Source organism: Hakea prostrata, chromosome 4 (genome assembly GCF_041222555.1).
Source record: "Hakea prostrata isolate BN-2017 chromosome 4, UWA_Hpros_2, whole genome shotgun sequence".
Classification (NCBI taxonomy): Eukaryota; Viridiplantae; Streptophyta; class Magnoliopsida; order Proteales; family Proteaceae; genus Hakea; species Hakea prostrata.
The window spans coordinates 54562242-54585007 of record NC_142603.1 but is presented as its reverse complement, the minus strand read 5'-3'; the positions used below and the strand labels follow the sequence as shown (position 1 = coordinate 54585007).

The 22766-nt window shown below is 36.4% G+C and overlaps 2 protein-coding genes across 2 annotated transcripts; both read right to left on the bottom strand.

The window, feature by feature from the left end:
• Positions 1-1913: 1913 nt before the first annotated feature.
• Positions 1914-3542, bottom strand: LOC149019692 (cuscuta receptor 1-like). The gene is made up of 5 exons (XM_089154122.1): positions 3170-3542; positions 2921-3076; positions 2596-2751; positions 2388-2459; positions 1914-2232 (listed from the first exon to the last, which is right to left on the bottom strand). The coding sequence occupies exons 1-5, from the start codon at positions 3540-3542 to the stop codon at positions 2060-2062; spliced, it is 930 nt and encodes a 309-aa protein (XP_089010248.1). The 3' UTR covers positions 1914-2059.
• Positions 3543-17519: 13977 nt separating this feature from the next.
• LOC149019691 (cuscuta receptor 1-like) lies at positions 17520-22279 on the bottom strand. The gene is given in 9 exon segments (XM_089153660.1): positions 17520-19650; positions 20230-20388; positions 20494-20652; positions 20753-20914; positions 21061-21132; positions 21268-21423; positions 21615-21744; positions 21746-21771; positions 21859-22279. Coding segments are annotated over 9 exon segments (3081 nt in total). The 5' UTR covers positions 22232-22279; the 3' UTR covers positions 17520-17806.
• Positions 22280-22766: the final 487 nt, after the last annotated feature.

The window sequence follows — 22766 nt, the reverse complement described above, 5'->3', positions numbered from 1 at the left end:
AAAATTTGTATCGTGTGTATTTTCCTCTACCTTCACAAAAATCCCAATCCAAAAGAGCCATCTACTTCGGGATTCTTTCACCCAGGAAGTGATGTTGTTGAGGGAAGAAGGTATGTATCCAGATATATTGTTATTTGAAAGATCCAAAACGCAGAATTTGTACATCCGCATAGTGATGGTGGAAGATAACAACAAAGTAACCTCTCTCATAAGAAGTGACATAAGATTTGGGAAGGCAACAGTAGAAGCCAACCCAATGTTGCCGACCATGGAGTTCCCACGAATGTCTAGAAGGACGAGTGAAGGTACACTTGATGGAGTGATAAGGAAGGGTCGGGTGAAGAGATTACCATCAAGACTCAAGGTGCGAGATTTGTCAAATTAGAAATTCTGGCACTGCATAAGTGGTTTCTTGATAAGACCGGATGAAATAATGAAGTATTGTTTTGAGTTAATCCATGGGCACACCTCACTACAAAGTGATTATTCGACACGCCCAATTAACATTAGGTTAATTAAATTGCCAAATGAGGGAGGAAATGGCAACCCTGAAGTTTGTTTTTGGACATGTTCAAGAATTTTAGATTTGGGAAAAACACATTAAAGTTCCTAGGGAAGTTCCCCCCAATATTGTTGTCGAGATATCAAGATTTCCAACCTGGAAGTCTCATTTTTGAAGGGTATGGAAGTGGCCATGCAATTGGTTACCCCTCAAGGACAAATGAAAATAATCTAAAGTAGTAGCATTATACAACAGCCAGGATGGAATTGTTCCTTGAAGTGAGCTGTATGATAAAGATAGCTCAACTAGGTTGTGTTGGGTGGCAAGGAAGTGGGGAATGGTTTTGAGTTTGCAATTGTCTAAATATAAGGATCCTAATTGAAATCGAATCCAAGTTGGGAACTGCTTCAACTTCCAAATCTCTATTATATGAAAAAGATCAATCGAATTAAGTTTTTGATAGATTAGCAAACATAGAGAAGAAAGTCACTCCTTCCAACTTATTTTTAAAGGTCAAGGACGCTAAGAGAAGTTAGGTTGGAAATTGTAGGAGGCACGATCCCTACAATTTGATTTCCTAAAGTTGAAGGATTTTCAACAAATTCAATTGGCTCAAACATGTCCAAGGGACATTTTGAATAGAGTTCTCGGCAAGATACAACTTCCGTAACTTCCTTAGTTTACAGAGCCCTGTAAAATAAATATTCAATAATTAAAATAAAGCATGGGATTTTCACCAATCAATTAATAAAATGAAAATTAGACAAGATATTTTATTTTCATTAATAGCGTTCTAGTTATTTATTTATTTATTTGGTAGAGAAGCAAGGGTTTATTCAAGTAGGGTACAAATAGGCAGAATGTGAGTAGGCCTAGATGAGATGAGACCACAATTGAAATGGAGCATCAATCATCAACCCATGCCACTCTCTTCCTTCCATCTTCGCTAAGTAAGATCAGCCAAGCTTGCCTAGCTAGGTAGGCAGATTGGGCTGGATTCGGCCAACTTATTTTTATTTCTCTCTTCGTTTTTTCATTTGTTTTTCCTCTTTGTTTTCAAAACATTTTGTATGGGTCTGTCAATGGTAAGTTCTAACAAGCTTCTAAAAAACTGTGACTGGCCCAACATGTCCAATTAACACCATTTCCAGGTCATGGTGCAGAAAAAACATTGCATTGCAGTCTCTTAATTGAGAACCAAAAAAGTACAAAAATTAGACATCAATAATGGAGAATTAAGATCTATAATATAATAGCTAGGGAATCTAGTAACAAATTATTGGGCTTCTTAGTTGAAGCATTGGTATGTACCTGTTGATAAGCTCAGTGAACCTCTTAAATTATTTGATGACAAATCCAGTTCTTCGAGCACAGAACTGTTGTAGAATAGGAATGGAGGTAAGTCTTCATCACTAAGATCATTATCACCAAGATCCAACTTCTTGAGTTTCTTCCACCCACATGATAGTCCTGTAATTAATCACACGTCTATATACCATGTATCTAATTTTGCTCAAATTACAATTAGTTTTTACACAAGAGACATATATAATCTTTTTAAGCTTTACCTTTTAGGAGTGCTTTTGAATCTTTGGTAGGAGTCATGCCAAACAGATAAAGATATTCCAAAGAAGAATGATTTTGTTGTAGACAAGGTGGTATACGTTGCACATTGAGATTGATAAAACTTAAATCCAATGTCTTGAGATTTCTTATTACTCCACATAATGCTGCACATAATAGTGTATTAGTGTACATTAAAAAAATGAATAAAAAAATGATTTATGACATCTTATTGATAGACGTCTATTAATTGGTAATAATTGATAATAAATGTTTCTCTATCCCTAGCATGTAATTGGATAGTAGATTTAGAATTTTCTACCTTCCATGGTTCCATCACTGAAATTGTTATCTTTTAGAATCAGTTCCTGAAGATTTCTTGCTCCTCGTAATGCTAAAATACATGAAGATACACAATTTCTTTCTTAGAAACTCTACATATTTATATAAATTTCATTGACTTTATTGTAAAACTAAAAAACAATTAGAAAAATATCATTTGTAGGGAGAAAGACTTTTCCTCATTGTACCTGTTAGGACGTTAGACGATTCTTCAAGAGAAAAATAGGATAAGTCAAGACTTTTCAAAGAAGAGAACACATCCAACATGCAAGGAGGAAGACTTCCATTACTAAGAACATTATAACCTAAATTTAATTGGCGGAGATTCTTCAATCCACATAATGCTGCAACATCACCATACATGAAACAAATTAAATTAAGGCCAAGTTAAATTATTCAATAGCATAAGTAGCTTGATCAATTAGGAAAACAATATATTAATAGCTAGATTTAATGACCTTATTGGGTTTAGACAAGATATCATAGATGAAATTCTTCCCTTATCATAATTACCTGATAATAAAGGGGATGATAGGTTCAGATAATTGCTATTTAAAACAACCTCTTCCAAAAAAGGAAGGCCACGTGCAAGACACCTTGGAAGGCCTCCATCGTCTAGATGGTTCCCACTTAAATCCAATGATCTAAGATTTCGTAGTTCACATAATGCTGCATGTTTGCAATAATTAATATTTATAATAAAAACTCAAAATTAATTAAGATGCAAAAGGTCTCATGATCTATAAATGGATTAATACGTACCTTGTGGCATAATCCAACCTCCAATGTTGCTGTATGTTAAATATAGGGATTGTAACTTTTTGAAATGAGTAAGTAAAGAAGCATTTGGGTACCATTTCCCTAGTTGAACTCCTCTTTCTTCGTCAAGAGAAATAGATATTACGTTGTGTGTGGAATCACAGCTTATGGAGTTCCAATCACAATAGTTATCTCCCACCCAATGACGAAGAGCGGTACCATTTGGATAATTGAAAGAATCTCTCAGTTGTAAGAGAGCAGTCCTCTCCTCCATCAAACAACTTTTGAAACCATAAACACTAAAACAAAAGCATAAAACACTCATGAAAACTGTTGTGGTAATCACCCCGGAAGAAGAACAAGAAGAGGTCCCCATGAATAGTTGAACTATCTATGGAGATTAAAGATCAAAGAATATTTTGAGTATAATAATAGATAACTTGTAAGATGTATATATATAAGGTGTCAAGTCTTCAGTCTTCTTTTTGGTAGAAAATTCATTTATTCAAGTAGAGATAGACTAATATCTCTAAGCCAAAAAGTGAAGGGTGGCCAAATGTAGAGAGTTACATTCGCATGAACATAGCCAAGTCAAGTCAACAGAAAATGACTACCTTGATGGCAACTTTGAAAATCACCTCCGACTCTCTTAGCCCATGTTCTTCATTAACTAAAGAATGTAGCAACCATGTAAGTGTGTGTCGACAATTGGGAACGCCTCTCATTCATACCTTCCATAGTCAAGTCAATGAATTCAGTAACATCAACATGGTTCCCTTTTTCTTCCAACGTGTTCTGTTGTCTAAGAAAAACATACTTGATGCCAAATTTGAAAATCACATCTTAGTTGCCCATGGACCCCATTAAGAAAATAGGGAACTCCACTACATTATAGTTATTCAATGATTCAAGCTCCTTTTCTATTTAAACTACAAGGAAAATGTACAAATACGACATTCTTCCAATGTGTTCTTTTGTCTAAGGAAAACATACCAATGTCAAATAGGCATCGCACTCTTGTCTATTACAGCTGTTAGTTGGTTAGAGGAAATGACAAATATACCTTAACTACTTGTATTATTCTATATCTTGTGATATAAAATGATAAACCAAGGCCGAACTCCACTCCTTGGCTATAAGACCTGTGTCAGTCTGATAACTTGTGTTCTTTTGTCCTTTCTCAATGGAAGTTTATGTACCAAAAAACAGAAATTACGTTGTGTGGAATCACGTTATGAATTTCTAATCGCAACAGCCATCTCTTTCACAGTGATTAACAAGAGCGGAACCATTCTGATATTTGAGAGAATCTCTCAGCTGTAAGAAAGCAGTTCCTTTCCTCTATTAGACAGTTTTTGGAACCATAAATACTAAAACAAAAGCATAAAACACTCACAAAAGCCATTGTGGTAAATACCCCCACGCCCAAAAAGAAGGAAAAAAAAATTACAATCTAAAATAGATCTTCCCAATGGTGGCTTCCCTTATAATACGGTTGAGCGCCTTTGGTAAAGACCTTGGGTCAAAGATAATCTCAAGAATAGTTACATGTAACCCCGCCAAGTAATCGGCACTAGCATTCAGTTCCTGAACCACATAGTGGAAAGCATAATATGTTGAAACCGCACCGAATTACCGAAACCATTCCGATTGATACCCTTAATGTGTAGTGTTTGCTAAAGTAAGATTTTCCAGAAGTGGTCCAACTTTTTAGTAAAAGAAAAGCAAGTAATAGGAAGCTTCAATAGATGTGTATTGATTGACTTATCAACCACCACAAATCCAAAATAGATCTTGCCGTGTGGGTACAATTGTTGACTTCAAGTCAATCAATACCAATCCAACGTAGGTCTTTCCGTGTGTGTACATTGGTTGATTCTAAGTCAATCAACACAAATCCAAAGTAGGTCTTGCCGTGTGTGTACATTGGTTGATTCCAAGTCAATCAACACAAATCCAAAGCAGGTCTTGCCGTGTATGTACATTAGTTGACTCCAAGTCAATCAACACAAATTTAAAGTAAGTCTTGCTGTGTTAAAGTAGGTCTTCCATGTATGTACATTGGTTGACTTCAAGTCAAGTCAATCTTCACAAACCGGGTAGATGTGATAGTTAACATCTTAGACAAGATTCCACTCACTGTCAAAGTACTTGGGTGGCTCTGCTAATGGCTGAAGTTATTGGCGGTGAATTGAGGACCCTTGAAATCATGGACCATACGGTCTCTAAATTAGAAAGAAATTTGCATTGCTCATTCAAATTTTAAAACATTACATTTAACTAGATCATAGGATGAATCATTACACTCGTAGCAACAATAATACCCACACTTGTATGCTTGCAAACCCTAGAGCAAGGGACTGCGTACCAAGAACCATTTAGGAATAAACAAAATCGTCGGATAAATACAAGATGGCGTAGCCTCTTTATTGCTGTTGGATTTAAGGGTGTCAATTGCATACTCAAACCGTTTAACTGTACCAAACCGTTGAAAATTTGGTACGGTACGTGTTGAAACTGAATTTCTTTGGTACAGTTCTATTTTTTATACTAATAATGTCGGAATGTACCGAAACCGTACTGAATTGATACCGTACCAAATTAAGGAATATAATTTTACAATTAAAACACTTTACCTTTACACCATCCCTAATTTCCTGTTTCAGTTTTTCATTTACGTCCGTCACTCTTCTTAGATTTACTTGTTTTGTCTCTATTAATATCGATTCTATCGATTGTTTGATCGCAATTTCATTAGGGTCTTAAATAACTAATAACAAAAGTGGCATGGGTTCGTTCATACTAAAATTGTACCACACTAGATACCGTGTTTAAACCGTTTTCCGTATCGATTTTGTTGGTGCAACCTAGAGGGGGGTGAATCCGTTGCAACTAGTGGATTGTCCCAATTTTTCGATTTGATTACAATTTCAAGATAAATTGAAAATTCAACTAAAATTAACAATAACAAACAACCACAATAAAAGAATTTATAGTGGTTTGACTTTACAAATCTACGTTCACTCTTCTCTTGGCCTCAACAGAGATTTCCACTAGTGATTCTCTTTCAATACAATGGGTAGAGATTAAATCCTTTACAATATTTGTTTATCTTAGGGCAAGAGCACCCTCTTCAATCTTTGTTCACGAGCAAAAGCACCAAAAACCAATTCTAATCTACTTAGACTAGAATTGAAATAATTTCAAGAGAATGATGTTACCTAACAAAAGGTGTGACACTTTACCTCTTGTGTGAGTGTGATGCAATGAGAGTTGTATGCTCAATTGTAAAATGAATGCACTACCAACGCCTTTAATTACCTCAAGCTTACTTAGTACCTTGGTATGTTCTTCAAGGTGAAGTGAGGATGAGAGGCAAAGCACAATTGTTTTCTTGTAATTTGAGAACATGAGATTACTTGGGGAGTAGTTGATAAAATGTGAGGTTCAGAGCTCTCAAATGGGGTGAATTGGGCTTATATAGGTGGCTATTGAGTGCCTTAGCCAACCCCAACAAATAGAAAAAGGACATATTTTAGTCCAAATTTCAATCAAAATGGAGGTTTGTCTGAATCAGACAGAGCTCCGTCTGGGAAGTAGCCATTTTAAAACTAGCCGTTGAGGCTTACTTCAAACCAGACGAAGCACTGTTTGACAGACGGATGACCATATGGCTCAGACGGATGACCGTCTACAGCATAAAGTGCACTGTAATGTGCATTTAGAGACTTGATTGGATTTTTGGGATTTTCTATTCAATTCTAAGTCTCATACACTCTCCTAACATGTCTTAGGTCAGTCTAATTATATGATATGTGAATAATTGAGTGCAATTACATATGAGTGTACATGAAGTGACTTAAGTCCTAATTTGCTAAGTCTTCTTGTTTGAGCTTGAATTGATGATCATTGATGTTCTTGAGTCTTCTTATACTCCATTCTTCATGCTCGTCATGACTTAGACTTCATGCCTATCTTGGCTTGGTCTTAGCATTGACTTAGGCTTAAGCATTTGGCATTGAGTTGGATTTTGTCCATTTGCTCTCATATTGAACTAAACAAACACAACTAAGTATAGCCATTAGTAATTCATGTTTGTTATCATCAAAACTAATTGATGTTGATGTGGCAATGCTGACATGGCATTTTTCAAAAGATTTAATACCGAAACCGTACTGAACCATTTTTGCAAATATGGAAACCGTACAAGATCGTGTAAATTCAATACGATACGATTCTGGTTTTAGGTATTCAAAGTTGGTACCGTACCCAAAACCGCACCGAGTTACTGAAACCATACCGATTGACACCCTTACTATGATTGAGAGCTTCACTGATGAGGATACCTGAAGAGGCTGGAGGGCCATTCAAGAGCCATGGATAGATCATGTCATAGCATGATCGAGTCACCATTCTTGATTAAAAACCTAGTGCAAGACACCAAAATGGATAAAAAATTGAAGATTATCCGAAGCACATTAGAGCATCCACGAGGATTGCTTATCGACCAAAATGAATCGCTCATTAGCCAATGAGACTTAACATTAGCATACCAATTTTTCGGCGCTTGAGAAGCAAGGGACCAAGCATGATGAAGAAGTGCAGCATGGTTCCAATCCTCTAGCCGCCGTATATCCAACCCACCCTCATGAAGAGGTTTGCAAATTATATCCCAAGTGATCCAATATGAGCCAGATCCCATAGATCCTTTCCAAAGGAATTTATCAAAGATAGACTCCAAGCAATTGATAATAGACTTGGGAAGGCTAAATTACTAAGCCAATATCCCACAATACCAAAGAGGACAGATCAACTAAGAGTAAGACAGACAACCACCATATGAAAGCTTTTTGTGCTACCAACCTGGAGATGCTTTGCTCAATTCTCTACCGATTAGGGGAGCAAAATCATCACCACACAATCTCTTAGAGGACAGTGGAATACCCAAGTAACAAACAGGGAAGCTACCGTGAGTGAACTTGAGCACACATTCCATAATAGTCAATATCTCTGGACGGGTATTACAATGATAAAGCTAAGATTTCTCCCTATTTAGAGTCAAGCCAGATTGAGTAGAAAAGCCAGCAAAGAGGCGATCAAATCTCAATTGTCTTCTCATTGGTCCCGCCAAAAACGGAAAAGATCGTTTACAAAACTAATAGAAGTAATGCGGGGGATCTTCACGGTATAAGTGGTAGTCAAAATCACCACCCACTACCACATCAAAGATCGAGTCTAAAAAGACCTGGAGGCATAGAACAAAATTCCATCGAAACTTATGAAATTTCCACCGAAATTTCCCATTTTGAGAACCTCGAAACGAAAAACTAGGGGACGAAAAAAAATCCCAAGTTTTAATCGAAACTGTTGAAATTTCATTGAAACTTGTCGAAACCTCGAAACTTGTCAAAACTTGTAGAAACCTGGTTCAACCCAGCTAGACCAGTTGGTTCATGAGAAGAAGAAAAAAAATTCAAATTTTGTGGGAAACATTGGAAATTTTGTCACATAAATATTTTCTTTCCTCGACCACCAATTGTGACTGATTGCCATCTCCTTTAGTAGAGAAAAATTTTCCTTCCAGGCCACATACATCTCATATGCAGTGGATAACCTCAATAGTCATCCCTTCCAAACACAAGCAACCCTCCTTTTCATTTGTCTATATTACTGCATTCATTGAAAGGAATTAACAGTATACCACATAATTTGTTTGATGCCGTGCAGGGATGTTTTGGGCAGTGTCAGTGATTACTGTGCTCACCATGCTCATTGTTTTGTGATGATTGTGAAAAGGTCTAAGATGAAGCATTAAGTCCCTGGGATAAGTACATGGACTGATGCACATCCATTCTATTTGTGTTCATGAGACGAGATACCAATGCTGTATCCGAAGTTTTAATCCTGCAGCAAATCTAAATTGTTTCAATCTGAAGATGCACAAAAACATGTCTTTTGATTTATATATAAACAAATTGTATCACTTCCAGCTTTCTGTCAGTGTGCATGGATTTGTTCACCCAACCTTTCTGTACAAAAATGTATCATAATGGCTGTGTTTTGACATGCCGTCAAATGGTGATTGTTCAACCCAATGTTGAAATCATAATATTGAAGCATAAATGATTCAGTCATGTTGCAATTGTTCATCAACAACTTGGCTAGTAGATTATTTGACATGGGCATTGGTGTTCACCAGATTGGTTAGCTCATCAATAATCCCAAATCTCTTAGCTATAAGATGGAGGATACTCCCACAGAAAGAAATCTTTATGAACTAAAAATTACTTGGAGCTAAGAAAAAAACACCTTGACAAATGGTTACTTTTTTAGAGTTCAAATCCTCCACCCACATTGAGAGGAATTAATTTCAATTCACATTTTTCAAAAACATGCTCCTGTTTTGTAGGAAATTAACAAAATTGAATTGAAACTTCATTAGCTAGCGTAGTCAAGCATCCATTTTTGTTAATGGGGGTTATAATCCAGTTTTGTTAATTTCTTACAAAACATGATCATGAGAAAAGCAAGTTGTTAGAAAACAAGCATTAAATAATCAAAACAGCAGCTGAACTTGAACAAAGAAAAGAGAGAAGAAGAAGAAGAAGAAGAAGAAGAAGAAGAAGAGAAGAGAGATGAAGAACTAGTAGAAGAGGCTTGTGATTCTTGCTTAAAAGTCTAGAATCACAGAGCCCTTTTATTTATAGCTTCTAATGAATCTAATACAAATTGAGAGACAACTAATTGTCCTCTAGAAAAAGTAAACAAAAAATTACAGCTTTAGTAACTTCCTAGCTCCTAAAATAGAAAGTTCTGAAAATAGAAACTAATACCAAAATAGAAACTATGCTTTCTAAAAACTCCCAAACTTATGTAGCAAGACTCTTACATCAGAAATAGAAAGTACGATAGCATCACTAGCATATACTGTCCACGTGAACAAGAACACAGATTTTTACCGTTCATGAACAAGATCGTGAACGATAAAAACAGATTTTTTTACTGTTCACGTGAATTGTGTCGTGAACAGTAAATAGTTCAAGTGTATATACTTCAACACTCCCCCTCAAGCTGGAGTGTACACAAAGAAAACTTCAACTTGCACAATAAGAATAAACTTGAAAAGTAGCACCAATCTTGAATCGTGCAGCAATGGCAGATGTCAATAAACATTGAGAAAACTTCACCCAGGAGATAATCAACAGCAACTTAAATTTTTTTTTTTAATTCTTCATGTCAATAGAACCATCCAATATTGAGAACAATCGACGATGTTGAAGACGAACAAAGCCCATAAGTATAGCAGGATCAAAGACACTATCCATATAATGCCGGTAGTAGGGAAAAATATCCACTCTAGATCTTCAAAATTGTAACTCAAAAGTCCATATAAATGCTTCACAAGAACGCAAGTAGTAGGTAGGCAAAAAACATTATCCACGTAATGCCGGTAGTAGGGAGAAATATCCACGCTAAATCTTCAAAATTGCGACTCCAATGTCCATATAAATGCTTCACAAGAAGGCAAGTAACAGGTAAAGTATGGGTAGGTAAAAGACAATATTGATTATTGTGGACCAAGTTGGTAAGGTAGTATGGGATAGTATAGACCAAGTAGGTAGGTAAAGGACGAATCAGATATCCATGTGAACCAAGCAGGTAAAGTAAAAGACAAGTATAGGTTACCTCAAACCAAGTAGGTTAGGTAAAAGACAAGATGGGTTACCTGCGGACCAAGTAGGTAAGGTAAAAGACAGGATGGGTTATCGCGGACCAAGTAGGTAAGGTAGTATGGGTTACTACGGACCAAGTAGGTAGGTAAAATACAATATGGGTTATCATGGATCAAGTAGGTAAGGTAAAAGACAATATGGGTTATTGCGGACCAAGTAGGCAAGGTAAAAGGCGGTATAGGTTACTGTAGACCAAGTAGGTAAGGTAGTATGGGTTACTACAAATCAAGTAGGTAGGTAGGTAAAAGGGCAATATAGGTAAAGATAGGTAATGATATTGTTGTAGAATGCCATAAGTTGAGGGCAAAGATCTTCACAAATAATATCCATCGTCACATCTTGAGTAGATATAGAATAAGGTACCATTCTCCCCCTCACGTGTAGCATTACACATGGACAATTAATGATGACCAAGTGACAAGCATCTTAAAATTATGAGCACAAAAGAAACCCAAGAAGGAAAAGTAGCATCAGCACATCTTGCCACGGAGAGCCGTGTATTATTCACCAATAAAGCTGATCAAGCAGCGAAAATCGTCTCACGAGACAAAGTCTTGTTCACCAAGGGGGAAAAAAATTCTGGACCACCGCTAACCCTTAGGCATGAGCAAATTAGATAAGAAAAAAAATATATATATATATATATAACCAGCTTGTAATCTCAAAATTGCAGTCGTCGCTGCAGCAATCCACTCAGAAGAAGTGCAATAACAGTAGTTGCAGTAGCAAATAATATCAGATCTCGGACCATAGCAACAAGAAACTTCGCTAGATTTGAAACTAACAGATCTCGATATGAAGGAAAAATAGTCCTCTAGGTCTTTGTAGAAGTATTAGATAAAAAAAAGGCTAAACTTGATTCTGAAATAAACAACGGAAGAAGTAGTAAAGCAAGAAGGTAGCAGCAGAATTTTTCAGAAGAGAGAAATTCAATGAAACAGGGATACTAGTATATGACTTGCAACTAAACTTATAGCACAAACAATGGAAAACAATACTTAGGTCTTGCAATCCGAATTATGGGCATATCTTTGCAAGAATCAAGAGGAATCCCAAGACATCAAGTATAGTGCGATTGAACTTCAGATTTGCACACAAAAAAAAAGGGTAGTAGCAACCTCGGTTGAACTAAATAGGTGGACATATCCCCGTAAAGCTTAGGGCCTTTTTGTAGTATTAATACATAGATACTTGGTGCTTCAAAAATTAAAGAAGAAGGACAGCCATGCACAATTATTGCAGCGAAGGTTGGGGTTGCCCTGGATAAGAAAAAGGAAAAAAAAAGAAGAAGAAGAAGAAAATAAACTGGGCAGCCAAGAGAGAGAAAACGGTCCCTAAGTTGATTAAACTTGCTCTGATGCCATGTTTTGCTCTGATGCCATGTTAGAAAACAAGCATTAAATAATCAAAACAGCAGTTGAACTTGAACAAAGAAAAGAGAGAAGAAGAAGAAGAAGAGAAGAGAGATGAAGAACTAGTAGAAGAGGCTTGTGATTCTTGCTTAAAAGTCTAGAATCACAGAGCCTTTTTATATATAACTTCTAATGAATCTAATACAAATTGAGAGACAACTAATTGTCCTCTAGAAAAAGGAAACAAAAAATTACAGCTTTAGTAACTTCCTAGCTCCTAAAATAGAAAGTTCTGAAAATAGAAACTAACACCAAAATAGAAACTATGCTTTCTAAAAACTCTCAAACTTATGTAGCAAGACTCCTACATCAGAAATAGAAAGTACGATGGCATCACTAGCATATACTGTTCACGTGAACAGTAACACAAATTTTACAGTTCACGTGAATAGTACCGTAAACGGTAAAAACAGATTTTTTTAATGTTCACGTGAACAAGATGCCGTGAATAGTAAAAACAGATTTTTTAATGTTCACGTGAATAGTGTCGTGAACGTAAATAGTCTAAGTGTATATACTTCAACACAAGTAAAGCTGGATGCACAATCTAGGCCTCTTACTTTTGCTTGAACTTTAAAATAGAAAACATTATTGTCATTTTTCCTTTTCAAAGTGGAAAATCCATATAACATGTATGCAAGTCCTCCAAATCATGGTTCGAGGAATTAAAATTAAATTTCAAGCCGTTTACAAAAATCGGATACGACAAGTTCAATCTCATCCCCAAGTATATGCCTTTAGTCCTTACTCCCACATGAAAACTTAACCCTTACAAACATCTCTATATGTGTGTGTATGCAAGTGGTGATTACATGATCTCAAAATAGGAAGAAAATAAAAAATCACACCTAGCCGTAGAGAAGTCCCATACTAGTTTTCATTGAGTGGTAAGGAATTTGCTAGCAGTTTTTGACATAATACAAACATGTAACGGTTCTTTATTTAATACAAACACCAGTAAGAGCCTATCACGGCACCAATCAATGCTTCTATCCACAATTTTGTAGTACTTTAGACGCCAATTTCTACTAAGAATAAGAGGGGCAACAACAATCCAGAATCCTAAGAGAAAACAAATAGCCACATATGAATAGAAAAATAAGTGGTTGTCAAGAAGACTTTGTTCTTCATCATCACCTTCCTTTTGTTCATTGTGATATAATTGGGGGTGATGAACAATTGGCTTCAATTGGAGGTCCTCAAAGTCCCACTTATGATTCAAGCTCCTTTTCTGCTAGGACTACAAGGAAAATGTACAAATACGACATTCTTCCAATGTGCATGTTCTTCTTTCTAAGGAAAACATACCTAATGTCAAATAGGCATCACACTCTTGACTATTACAACTGTTAGTGGGTTAGAGGAAAAATATACCTTAACTATTTGTATTATTCTATATCTTGTGATATAAAATGATAAACCAAGGCTGAACTCCATTCCTTGGCTATTAGACCTATGTCGCTCCCGATACCTTGTGTTCGTTGTCCTTTCTCAATGGAAGTTTATTTACCAAAAAACAGAAATTATGTTGTGTGGAATCACGTTATTAATTTCAATCGCAGCAGACCATCTCTCGCATGAGTGATTAACAAGAGCGGAACCATTCGATATTTGAGAGAATCTTTCAACTGTAAGAGAGCAGTTCTCTCCTCTATCGGACAATTTTTGGAACCATAAACACTAAAACAAAAGCATAAAACACTCACAAAAGCTGTTGTGGTAAATACACCCCCCCCCCCCAACCTACCAAAAAGAAAAAAAGACCATGACTAGTTGAACTGTTTATGGATATTAGAGATCAAATTAAGAAAAATTTAGGTAAAATAATATATAATTAGTAAGATATATATAAAGGAAGCCAAGTCAAATTAAACCAATATAAACGTATAAAATTCATCACATTCTTCATTTTTATGGAAGAAATCAATTCTCATTCCAAACATGACTTACAAGACCAAAGCCAACTTTAAAGGCCTTATGACCCCATGAACTCGAAAGTAGCAATTCTCATTTCATGGATGCTTGGCTATTGAATTAATTAATTAGTTCCATTAATTAGTCTACTTTCTAATTTTTTTGGCCAAAAAACTTAATTAGTCTAAGTTCCATTACTCGGTATGTTTCCTTCTCCTTTCACTATGTTTTGTTACTAAGAAAATGACCACCTTGATGCAAAGTTTGAAAATCACCTTTTAAACCATTGCATAGTCAAGTCTATGAGTCAAGCCCTATTGTTCACGGCTTTAAAGTTAAGTAACAATCAACCTACCTCATTTTTCTTCCAACCTGTTTTGTTGCTAAGAAAATGACCACCTTGATGCGTAGTTTGAAAATCACCTTTTAAACCGTTGCGTAGTCAAGTCAATGAGTCAAGCCTTATTGTTCACGGCTTTAAAGCTAAGTAACAATCAATCAGCCTCATTTTTCTTCCAACCTGTTTTATCGCCTAAAAAAAACATATTTGTTGTCAAATTTGAAAATCACCTCTTAATGCCCATGGAACCATTAAGAAAATAGGGAACATGAAATCTCCATTATAATCAATTCAAGGAGTAAGCTTCATTAGTGTAGCTTTAACAGCTGAATCCCTTCTTGATCTCTTAGCTATAGGATGGAAGATACTCCCATAGAAAGAAATCTTTATGAACTAAAAAGTACTTGGAGCTAAGAAAAAAACACCTTGAGCACATTTAATTGACACCAGTAGACCAACTTGGATCTGCAATGTGCCAAAATTGATGATCAACACACCTAGAATGTGATCCTACTTCTCCACCTTCCTTGCTTATGTGTATCTGACAATCTATGGTAGGGATGAGTAGACAATAGATATAACGTAATTTGTATGCTTCAATTAAAAGGGAAATCGGGGGAAAGCGCCCGGCTCGCAACTTTCTCAACCCGATCGCCGCCTCCAACAATCGCAACGTCTCGAGGCGGAGAGGCTCGCCTAGTAGTCTCTCCGCCTCCCGACTATTTCCATCTCTCGTTTCTTCTCTCCCTCTCTGTCTATTTCTCCATCTCCCGGCGCCTCCCGACTCGCCTCTTCTTCCCCTCTCTGTCTCTTTCCCGGCCACCTCCTTTCCCGGCTCCTCTTCCCGCATCCCGCCTCCGCCTTCCATCTCCCATCTCTGCTTCTCCCCTCCACCTCGCCTTCCCCGCTTCTCACCCTACCGTCTCTCGCCTCTCCTATCTGCGATTCTGTTTCTTCTCCCATCTCAGCCTATCTTGTTCTGTTTCTTCTCCCATCTTCTCACTTCCCATCTCCGCCTCGCATCTCCGTTTCCATCTCTCCCAGTTTTTCCTCTGTCTCTTTCCTGTCGAGGAACACCAGATCTGGTGTTTTCTTTTCCATCTCCGTTTCCCTCTTCCCCATCTCAGCTTCAATAACCAGATCTAGGGTTTCCCCTTAGATCTTTTTTTTTTTTTTTTTTTTTTTTTTACATAACAGCTCCTTTGATTGCAGCGGCTCTTTGGTGCACACCGCAGAACAACTCCAAGTCTCGGTACAAGTTTTTCTGAGTCAAGCTTGATCGGTACGCCTATACGGCATCGCTGGATGGGAGGTTTGAACCTTATCAGCACTTTCGCTTCTACCATCGCCATCTTTGTAACTGTAGGAGTTTTGGGTCCGCCCTTGAGGCGTGTAATGTCCCCCTATGTGGGTGTTATGTCCGCCCTTGAGGCGTGTATTATGTCCCCCTTTGAGGGTATTGGTGCTTTTTTGGTGCTCTTGTTCTAAGGGTTTTGTGGACGTGATCCACTTTGGGCTTGACCCAACCCTTACCCTGGATGACCCTGTCTATTGCATGTACGACAGTTTGGTCATTTGTCGCTCCTTGGTTCTGTTTGAACCTTGTGTACTCATGCAAGTGTGTTTGTACTTTTTTTTAGTTATCTAAATGAAGTGCTGTTTACCAAAAAAAAAAAAAAAAGAAACCAATCAATTTATGGTAGGGATAACTCTACCCGCCAAATAATCCAGGGCAGTGGTCTAACTTAGCATGGAATTAGGTGGTCAGGGCTAATTGGAAATTGGATAAAGAATCTGGAAAATCTTCTCAGATCTATTCAGCCATACACCTATAATTTCAATATAGATGGTTTGATTCTTTGTTGCATCAAGTTCATGCAAGACCACATATCAGCATTGTCAAGAAAAGAAATCCCAAAAGCCCAGCGCAATCATAGTCAACAATTGATTACACATACAGCAGAAATGAATCAATGAAAGACAAAAAATTTAAACCATTGCAGTTGAATTCACATTTTACATAAAAGAATCAATGAGATAAGTGACATGTAAATAAATATATAGTTTAGAAGGGAAGTAATCTTCTAATACATAAAAACAGAGCTATTCAGTTTGAATTTCTAACAAAAGCCACATCTATTGGAGATTTTCTATCTTTTAGCTGGAGTAGATGTCAGACATTCAAGCATCATAAAAAAGAAAATGACCTTTGACTTGTTGTAATTCTTCCTAGCATCCATCATATGAATATTGCCTGAACTTTGCTATTTTGCTTTTTACTGATTACATGGTTCAATGCCATTTCCAAAATACAATTTGGCTTCCGTACGTGATTTTGACCATGGAATATTAATGTTGTTCCAGAATTTTTGAATAAGTTAATGCTTGTTGGGCTATGCATCTCAGGAGACATGCATATTCAACTTGATTCGAAGTACTGTCCCTGCACAGCATCAGATCCATCAGGAAAGCGATGAGCCAATTTTGGCATTACCTTCTTTTGCAACCTCTACGTTTACATTGTTTATGTTTAGGTTGGCTAACCAAATAATTAAATTGTTTTTATGACAAAATCCGAATGCAAAGCTATTTCAAACTCCATATCAGATTCCTGCATGCATATGCTATACAAGCGATACATGCTTGAAATACTTAAAAAGGGTAACTTACCAGGAAGGAATTAATGATCCTAAACTTCACATTTAGCAGTAAACACATGGTGAAGACTTCTCAGTTGTCTTTGAATAATAAGGAACTTGATGGCAAAGTCATCCATAAGAAGAGCATAGCAGATCTAGCTGTTTTTTGAAATCCATTCCCTATAAATTCTTAATCCCTTCTCCATGACTCCATCCTCTAAGAAGCTTCCTTTAACAACCTATATATACATACATGATTAAGGAATTGCGAGACTAATTCTCCTCGATCCATTTGGAAAAGCAAGTAAAGCTGGATGTCACGGTTTGAGGAATTGCAATTAAATTTCAAGCCAATTACAAAAATCTATCTGGTTCGACAAGTTCAATCCCATCTCCAAGTATATGGTTTTAGTCCTTACTGGAACATGAAAATTAACCCTTACAAACATCTCTATATGTGTGTGTGCAAGTGGCGATTACATAATTTCAAAATAGAAAAAAAAAAAAAAAAATGATTCTCACCCAGCTAGCAGAAGTCCCATACTACTTTTCATTGAGTGGCAAGGAATTTGCTAGCAGTTTCTTGACATAATACAAACATGTTAACGGTTTTTTATATAATACACACACCAGAAAAGCCTATCACTGCACCAATCAATGCATCTATCCACAATTTTGTAGTACTTTAGACGCCAATTTCTATTGAGAATAAGAGGAGCAACAACAGCCCAGAATCCCAAGAGAAAACAAATGGCCACATATGAATAGAAAAATAAGTGGTTGTCGAGAAGACTTTGTTCTTCATCATCTCCTTCCTTGTGTTCATTGTGATGTGATTGGGGTGATGAACAATTGACTTCAATTGGAGGTCCACAAAGTCCTAGATTACCCATATAACTTTCCTTTGTAAAAGTAGCAAAATTTCTCTCATACGGGATCCTTCCTGAGAGTTGATTGAAGGCCACACTAAAATTGGATAAGAAAGAGAGTTGTATCATTTGAGGAGGTATCATACCAACCAACTTGTTGTGTGACAGATCTAAACTCTCCACCTGTTTTAACTCTTGGAAGGATTCTGGTAAATAGCCCGTCAGAGAATTGTGAGAAAAGTTTAGTGAATGCAAGGCTCTCAACTCCCCCATTTGAGATGGTATATCACCAACCAACTGGTTTATAGATAAGTCGATCCCGGTCATTCCGAGAAGAGGACGACCCTTGTACAAGTACAATTTTCCCTTTGTGGCAAAATTGATATTGTACGTGTCTTCCTCACTTAAATACATCGATCCAAATCCAAAAGTGTCATCTACTTCAGATTCTTTCAGCCATGCAGTGATGTTGTTGAGGCAAGAAGGTATGTTTCCAGATATATTGTTGTTTGAAAGATCCAAAATGCGTAATTTGTACATCTGGCATAGTGATGGTGGAAGATAACCAACAAAGTGATTCTCTCTCATAAGAAGTGACATAAGATTTGGGAAGGCAACAGGTAGCAGCCAATCCTGAATGTTGCCGACCATGGAGTTCCCACGAATGTCTAGAAGGACGAGTGAGGGTACACTTGATGGAGTGATAAGGAAGGGTCGTGTGAAGAGATTACCATCAAGACTCAAGGTGCGTAGATTTGTCAAATTAGAAACTCTTGGCATTCCATATAAGTTGTTTCTTGATAGGATTAGATGTAATAATGAAGTATTGTTTTGAGCTAATCCATGTGGTACCTCACCTCGAAAGTAATTATTCGATAAGTCCAATGTCCCTAGGTCAAGAAAACTGCCAAATGAGGGAGGAATGCAACCTTGAAGTTTGTTTTTGGACATGTTCAACACAAATAGAATTGGAAAAAACACATTGATATTCCTAGGAAGTTCATGAAAATTGTTGTCAGAGATGTCAAGGTTCTCCACTGGTGATGTTTCATTTTTGAAGGGCAATGGAAGTGGGCCATGAAATTGGTTGCCCCTCAAGAATAAAAAAGAATAATCTATAGTAGCATTGTACAACAGCCAGGATGGAATTGTTCCTTGAAGCGAATTGTATGCCAAAGACAGCTCATATAGGTTGTGTTGGGTGCCAAGGAAGTGGGGAATAGTTCTGAGTTTACAATTGTCTAAGTTCAAGAATTGTAATTGGAAAGTCGGAATCCAAGTGGGGAACTCTGTTTCAACTTCCAAATCTCTATTGTTTGAAAGGTCAATCCTTTCAAGTTTTGAAAGATTAGCAAACATAGAGAAGAAAGTCACTCCTTCCAACTTATTTTCAGAAAGGTAAAGGAAGCTAAGAGAAGTTAGGTTGGAAATTGAAGGAGGCACGATACCTACAATTTGATTTCCAGAAAGATCAAGGGTTTCCAAAGGATTCAATTGGCTCAAACATGTCGAAGGGACATTCTCTATGGAGTTCATGGCAAGATACAACCTCCGTAGCTTCCTTAGTTTACAGAGCCCTGTAGAATAAATATTAAATAATTAAAACAAAGCATGGGATTTTCATTTTCATCAATCAATTAATGAAATGGAAATTAAACAAGATATTTTATTTTCATAAATAACGTTCTGGTTATTTATTTGGTAGAGAAGCAAGGGTTTATTCAACTAAGTAAGGTAGTAATAGACAATTGAAATGGAATATCAATCATTAACCCAAGCCAGCCTATTATTCTATCTTCACTAAGTAATTAAAGATCAGCCAAGCTTGCCTAGGTAGGCAGATTAATTGGGCTGGATTCGGCCAACTTATATTTTTATGTCTCTTCATTTTCATTTGTTTTTCCTATTCGATCGTTTTCAAAACATTTTGTATAGGTCTGTCAATGCTAAGTTCTAACAAGCTTCTGAAAAACTGTGACTGGCCCAACATGTCCAATTAACACCATTTCCAGGTCATGGTGCAGAAAAAACATTGCAATCTCTTAACTGACAACCAAAAAAGTACAAAAATTAGACATCAAATATAATAGCTAGGGAATCTAGCAACAAATTAATGGGCCGGCCTCTTAGTTAATGCATTGGTATTTGGTATGTACCTGTTGATAAGCCAAGTGAACCTCTTAAATTATTTGATGACAAATCCAGTTCTTCGAGCACGGAACTGTTGTAGAATAGGCATGAAAGTATGTTTTCATCACTAAGATCATTATAGCTCAAATCCAACACTCTGAGTTTCTTCCACCCACATGACAGTCCTGTAATGCACACGTACATATTCCGTCTATCTCACTTTGCTCAAATTACAATCAGTTTATAATCACATGATTAATGGACCTCCTAATTAATGCATTGGGATGTACCTGTTGATAAACCAAGTGAACCTCTTAAATTATTTGATGACAGATACAGTTCTTCGAGCACGGAACTGTTGTAGAATAGGCATGAAGGTAAGTCTTCATCACTAAGATCATTATATCGCAGATCTAACACTCTGAGTTTCTTCCACCCACATGATAGTCCTGTAATGCACACATATGTAAACCATGTACATATCTCACTTTGCTCAAATTACAATGAGTTTATAATTCACAAGACATATATAATCTTTTTAAGCTTTACCTTTTAGGAGTGCTTTTGAGTCTTTGGTAGGAGTCATGTCAATTAGATTAAGAGTTTCCAAAGAATAATAATTTTGTTGTAGACAAGGTGGTATATGTTGCACATTGAGATTGCTTAAACTTAAATCCAATGTCTTGAGATTTCTTATTACTCCACATAGTGCTGCACATGATAGTTTATTAGTGTACATTAAAAATAAATAAATAAAAAAGGATTTGTGACATCTTATTGATAGACTTCTATTAATTGGTAATAAATGTTTCTATATCCCCAGCATGTAATCACATTGTCGATTTAGAATTTTCTACCTTCCATGGTTCCATCACTGAGATTATTATTTTGTAGATACAGTTCCCGAAGATTTCTTGCTCCTTGTAGTGCTAAAATACATGAAGACACATAAAAAAAATTTAGAAACTCTACATATTTATATAAATTTCTTTGACTTTATTGTAAAACTAAAAAACAATTGGAAAAATATCATTTGTAGAGAGAAAGACTTTTCCTCATTGTACCTGTTAGGACATTAGACGATTCTTCAATAGTAAAATTGGATAAATCAAGACTTTCCAAAGAAGAGAATGCATCTAACATGCAAGGAGGAAGACTTCCATTGCTAAGAACATTATAACCTAAATCTAACTGGCGGAGATTCTCCAATCCACATAATGCTGCAACACCACCATACATGAGACAAATTAAATTAAGGGCAAGTTAAATATTCAATAGCATAAGTATCTTGATCAATTAGAAAAATAATATATTGATAGCTAGATATATAGAAATTTTAATGAACTAACTTCATAAATTATTGGGTATGGACGAGATATCATAGATGAAGTTCGTCCCTTATCATAATTACCTGATAATAAAGTGGATGATAGGCTTGGAGAATTTCTATGTAAAGTAACCACTTCCAAAAAAGGAAGGCCACGTGCAAGACACCTTGGAAGGCCTCCATCGTCTAGATGGTTCCCACTTAAATTCAATGATCTTGAGATTTCGTAGTTCGCATAATGCTGCATCATAATTAATATTTGTAATAAAAACTCAAAATTAATTAAGATGCAAAAGGTCTCATGATCTATAAATGGATTAATACGTACCTTGTGGCATAATCCAACCTCCAATGTTGCTGTGTGTTAAATATAGGGATTGTAACTTTTTGAAATGAGTAAATAAAGAAGCATTGGGGTACCATTTCCCTAATTGTACTTCTCTTTCATTGTGCAGAGAAATAGATATTAAATTGTGTGTGGAATCACAGCTTATAGATTGCCAATCACAATAGTTATGTCCCACCCACTGATCAAGGGCAGTACCGTTCGGATAATTGAGAGAATCTCTCAGTTGTAAGAGAGCAGTCCTCTCCTCCATCAAACAGCTTTTGGAACCATAAACACTAAAACAAAAGCATAAAACACTCATGAAAACTGTTGTGGTAATCACCCCAGAAGAAGAACAAGAAGAGGTCCCCATGAATAGTTGAACTGTCTATGGAGATCAAAGATCAAAGAATATTTTGAGTATAATAATAGATAACTTGTAAGATATATATATATAAAGGTAGCCAAATCTTCATTTTGGTAGAAAATTCATTTATTCAAGTGGAGAGACTAATATCTCTAAGCCAAAAAGTGAAGGGTGGCCAAATGTAGAGAGTTACATTCGCATAAACATAGCCAAGTCAAGTCAACAGAAAATGACCACCTTGATGGCAACTTTGAAAATCACCTCTAACTCTCTTAACCAATGGACCTCATTAACTAAAGAATGTAGCAACCACACAACTGAGTTGACAATTGGGAACCCCTCTCATTCATACCTTGCATAGTGATCAAGTCAATGAATTCAGTAACATCAACATGGTTCCTTTTTTCTTCCAACGTGTTCTGTTGTCTAAGAAAAACATACTTGATGCCAAATTTGAAATCACATCTTAGCCACCCATGGGCCCCATTAAGAAAATAGGGAACTCTACTACATTATAGTCATTCAATGATTCAAGTTCCCT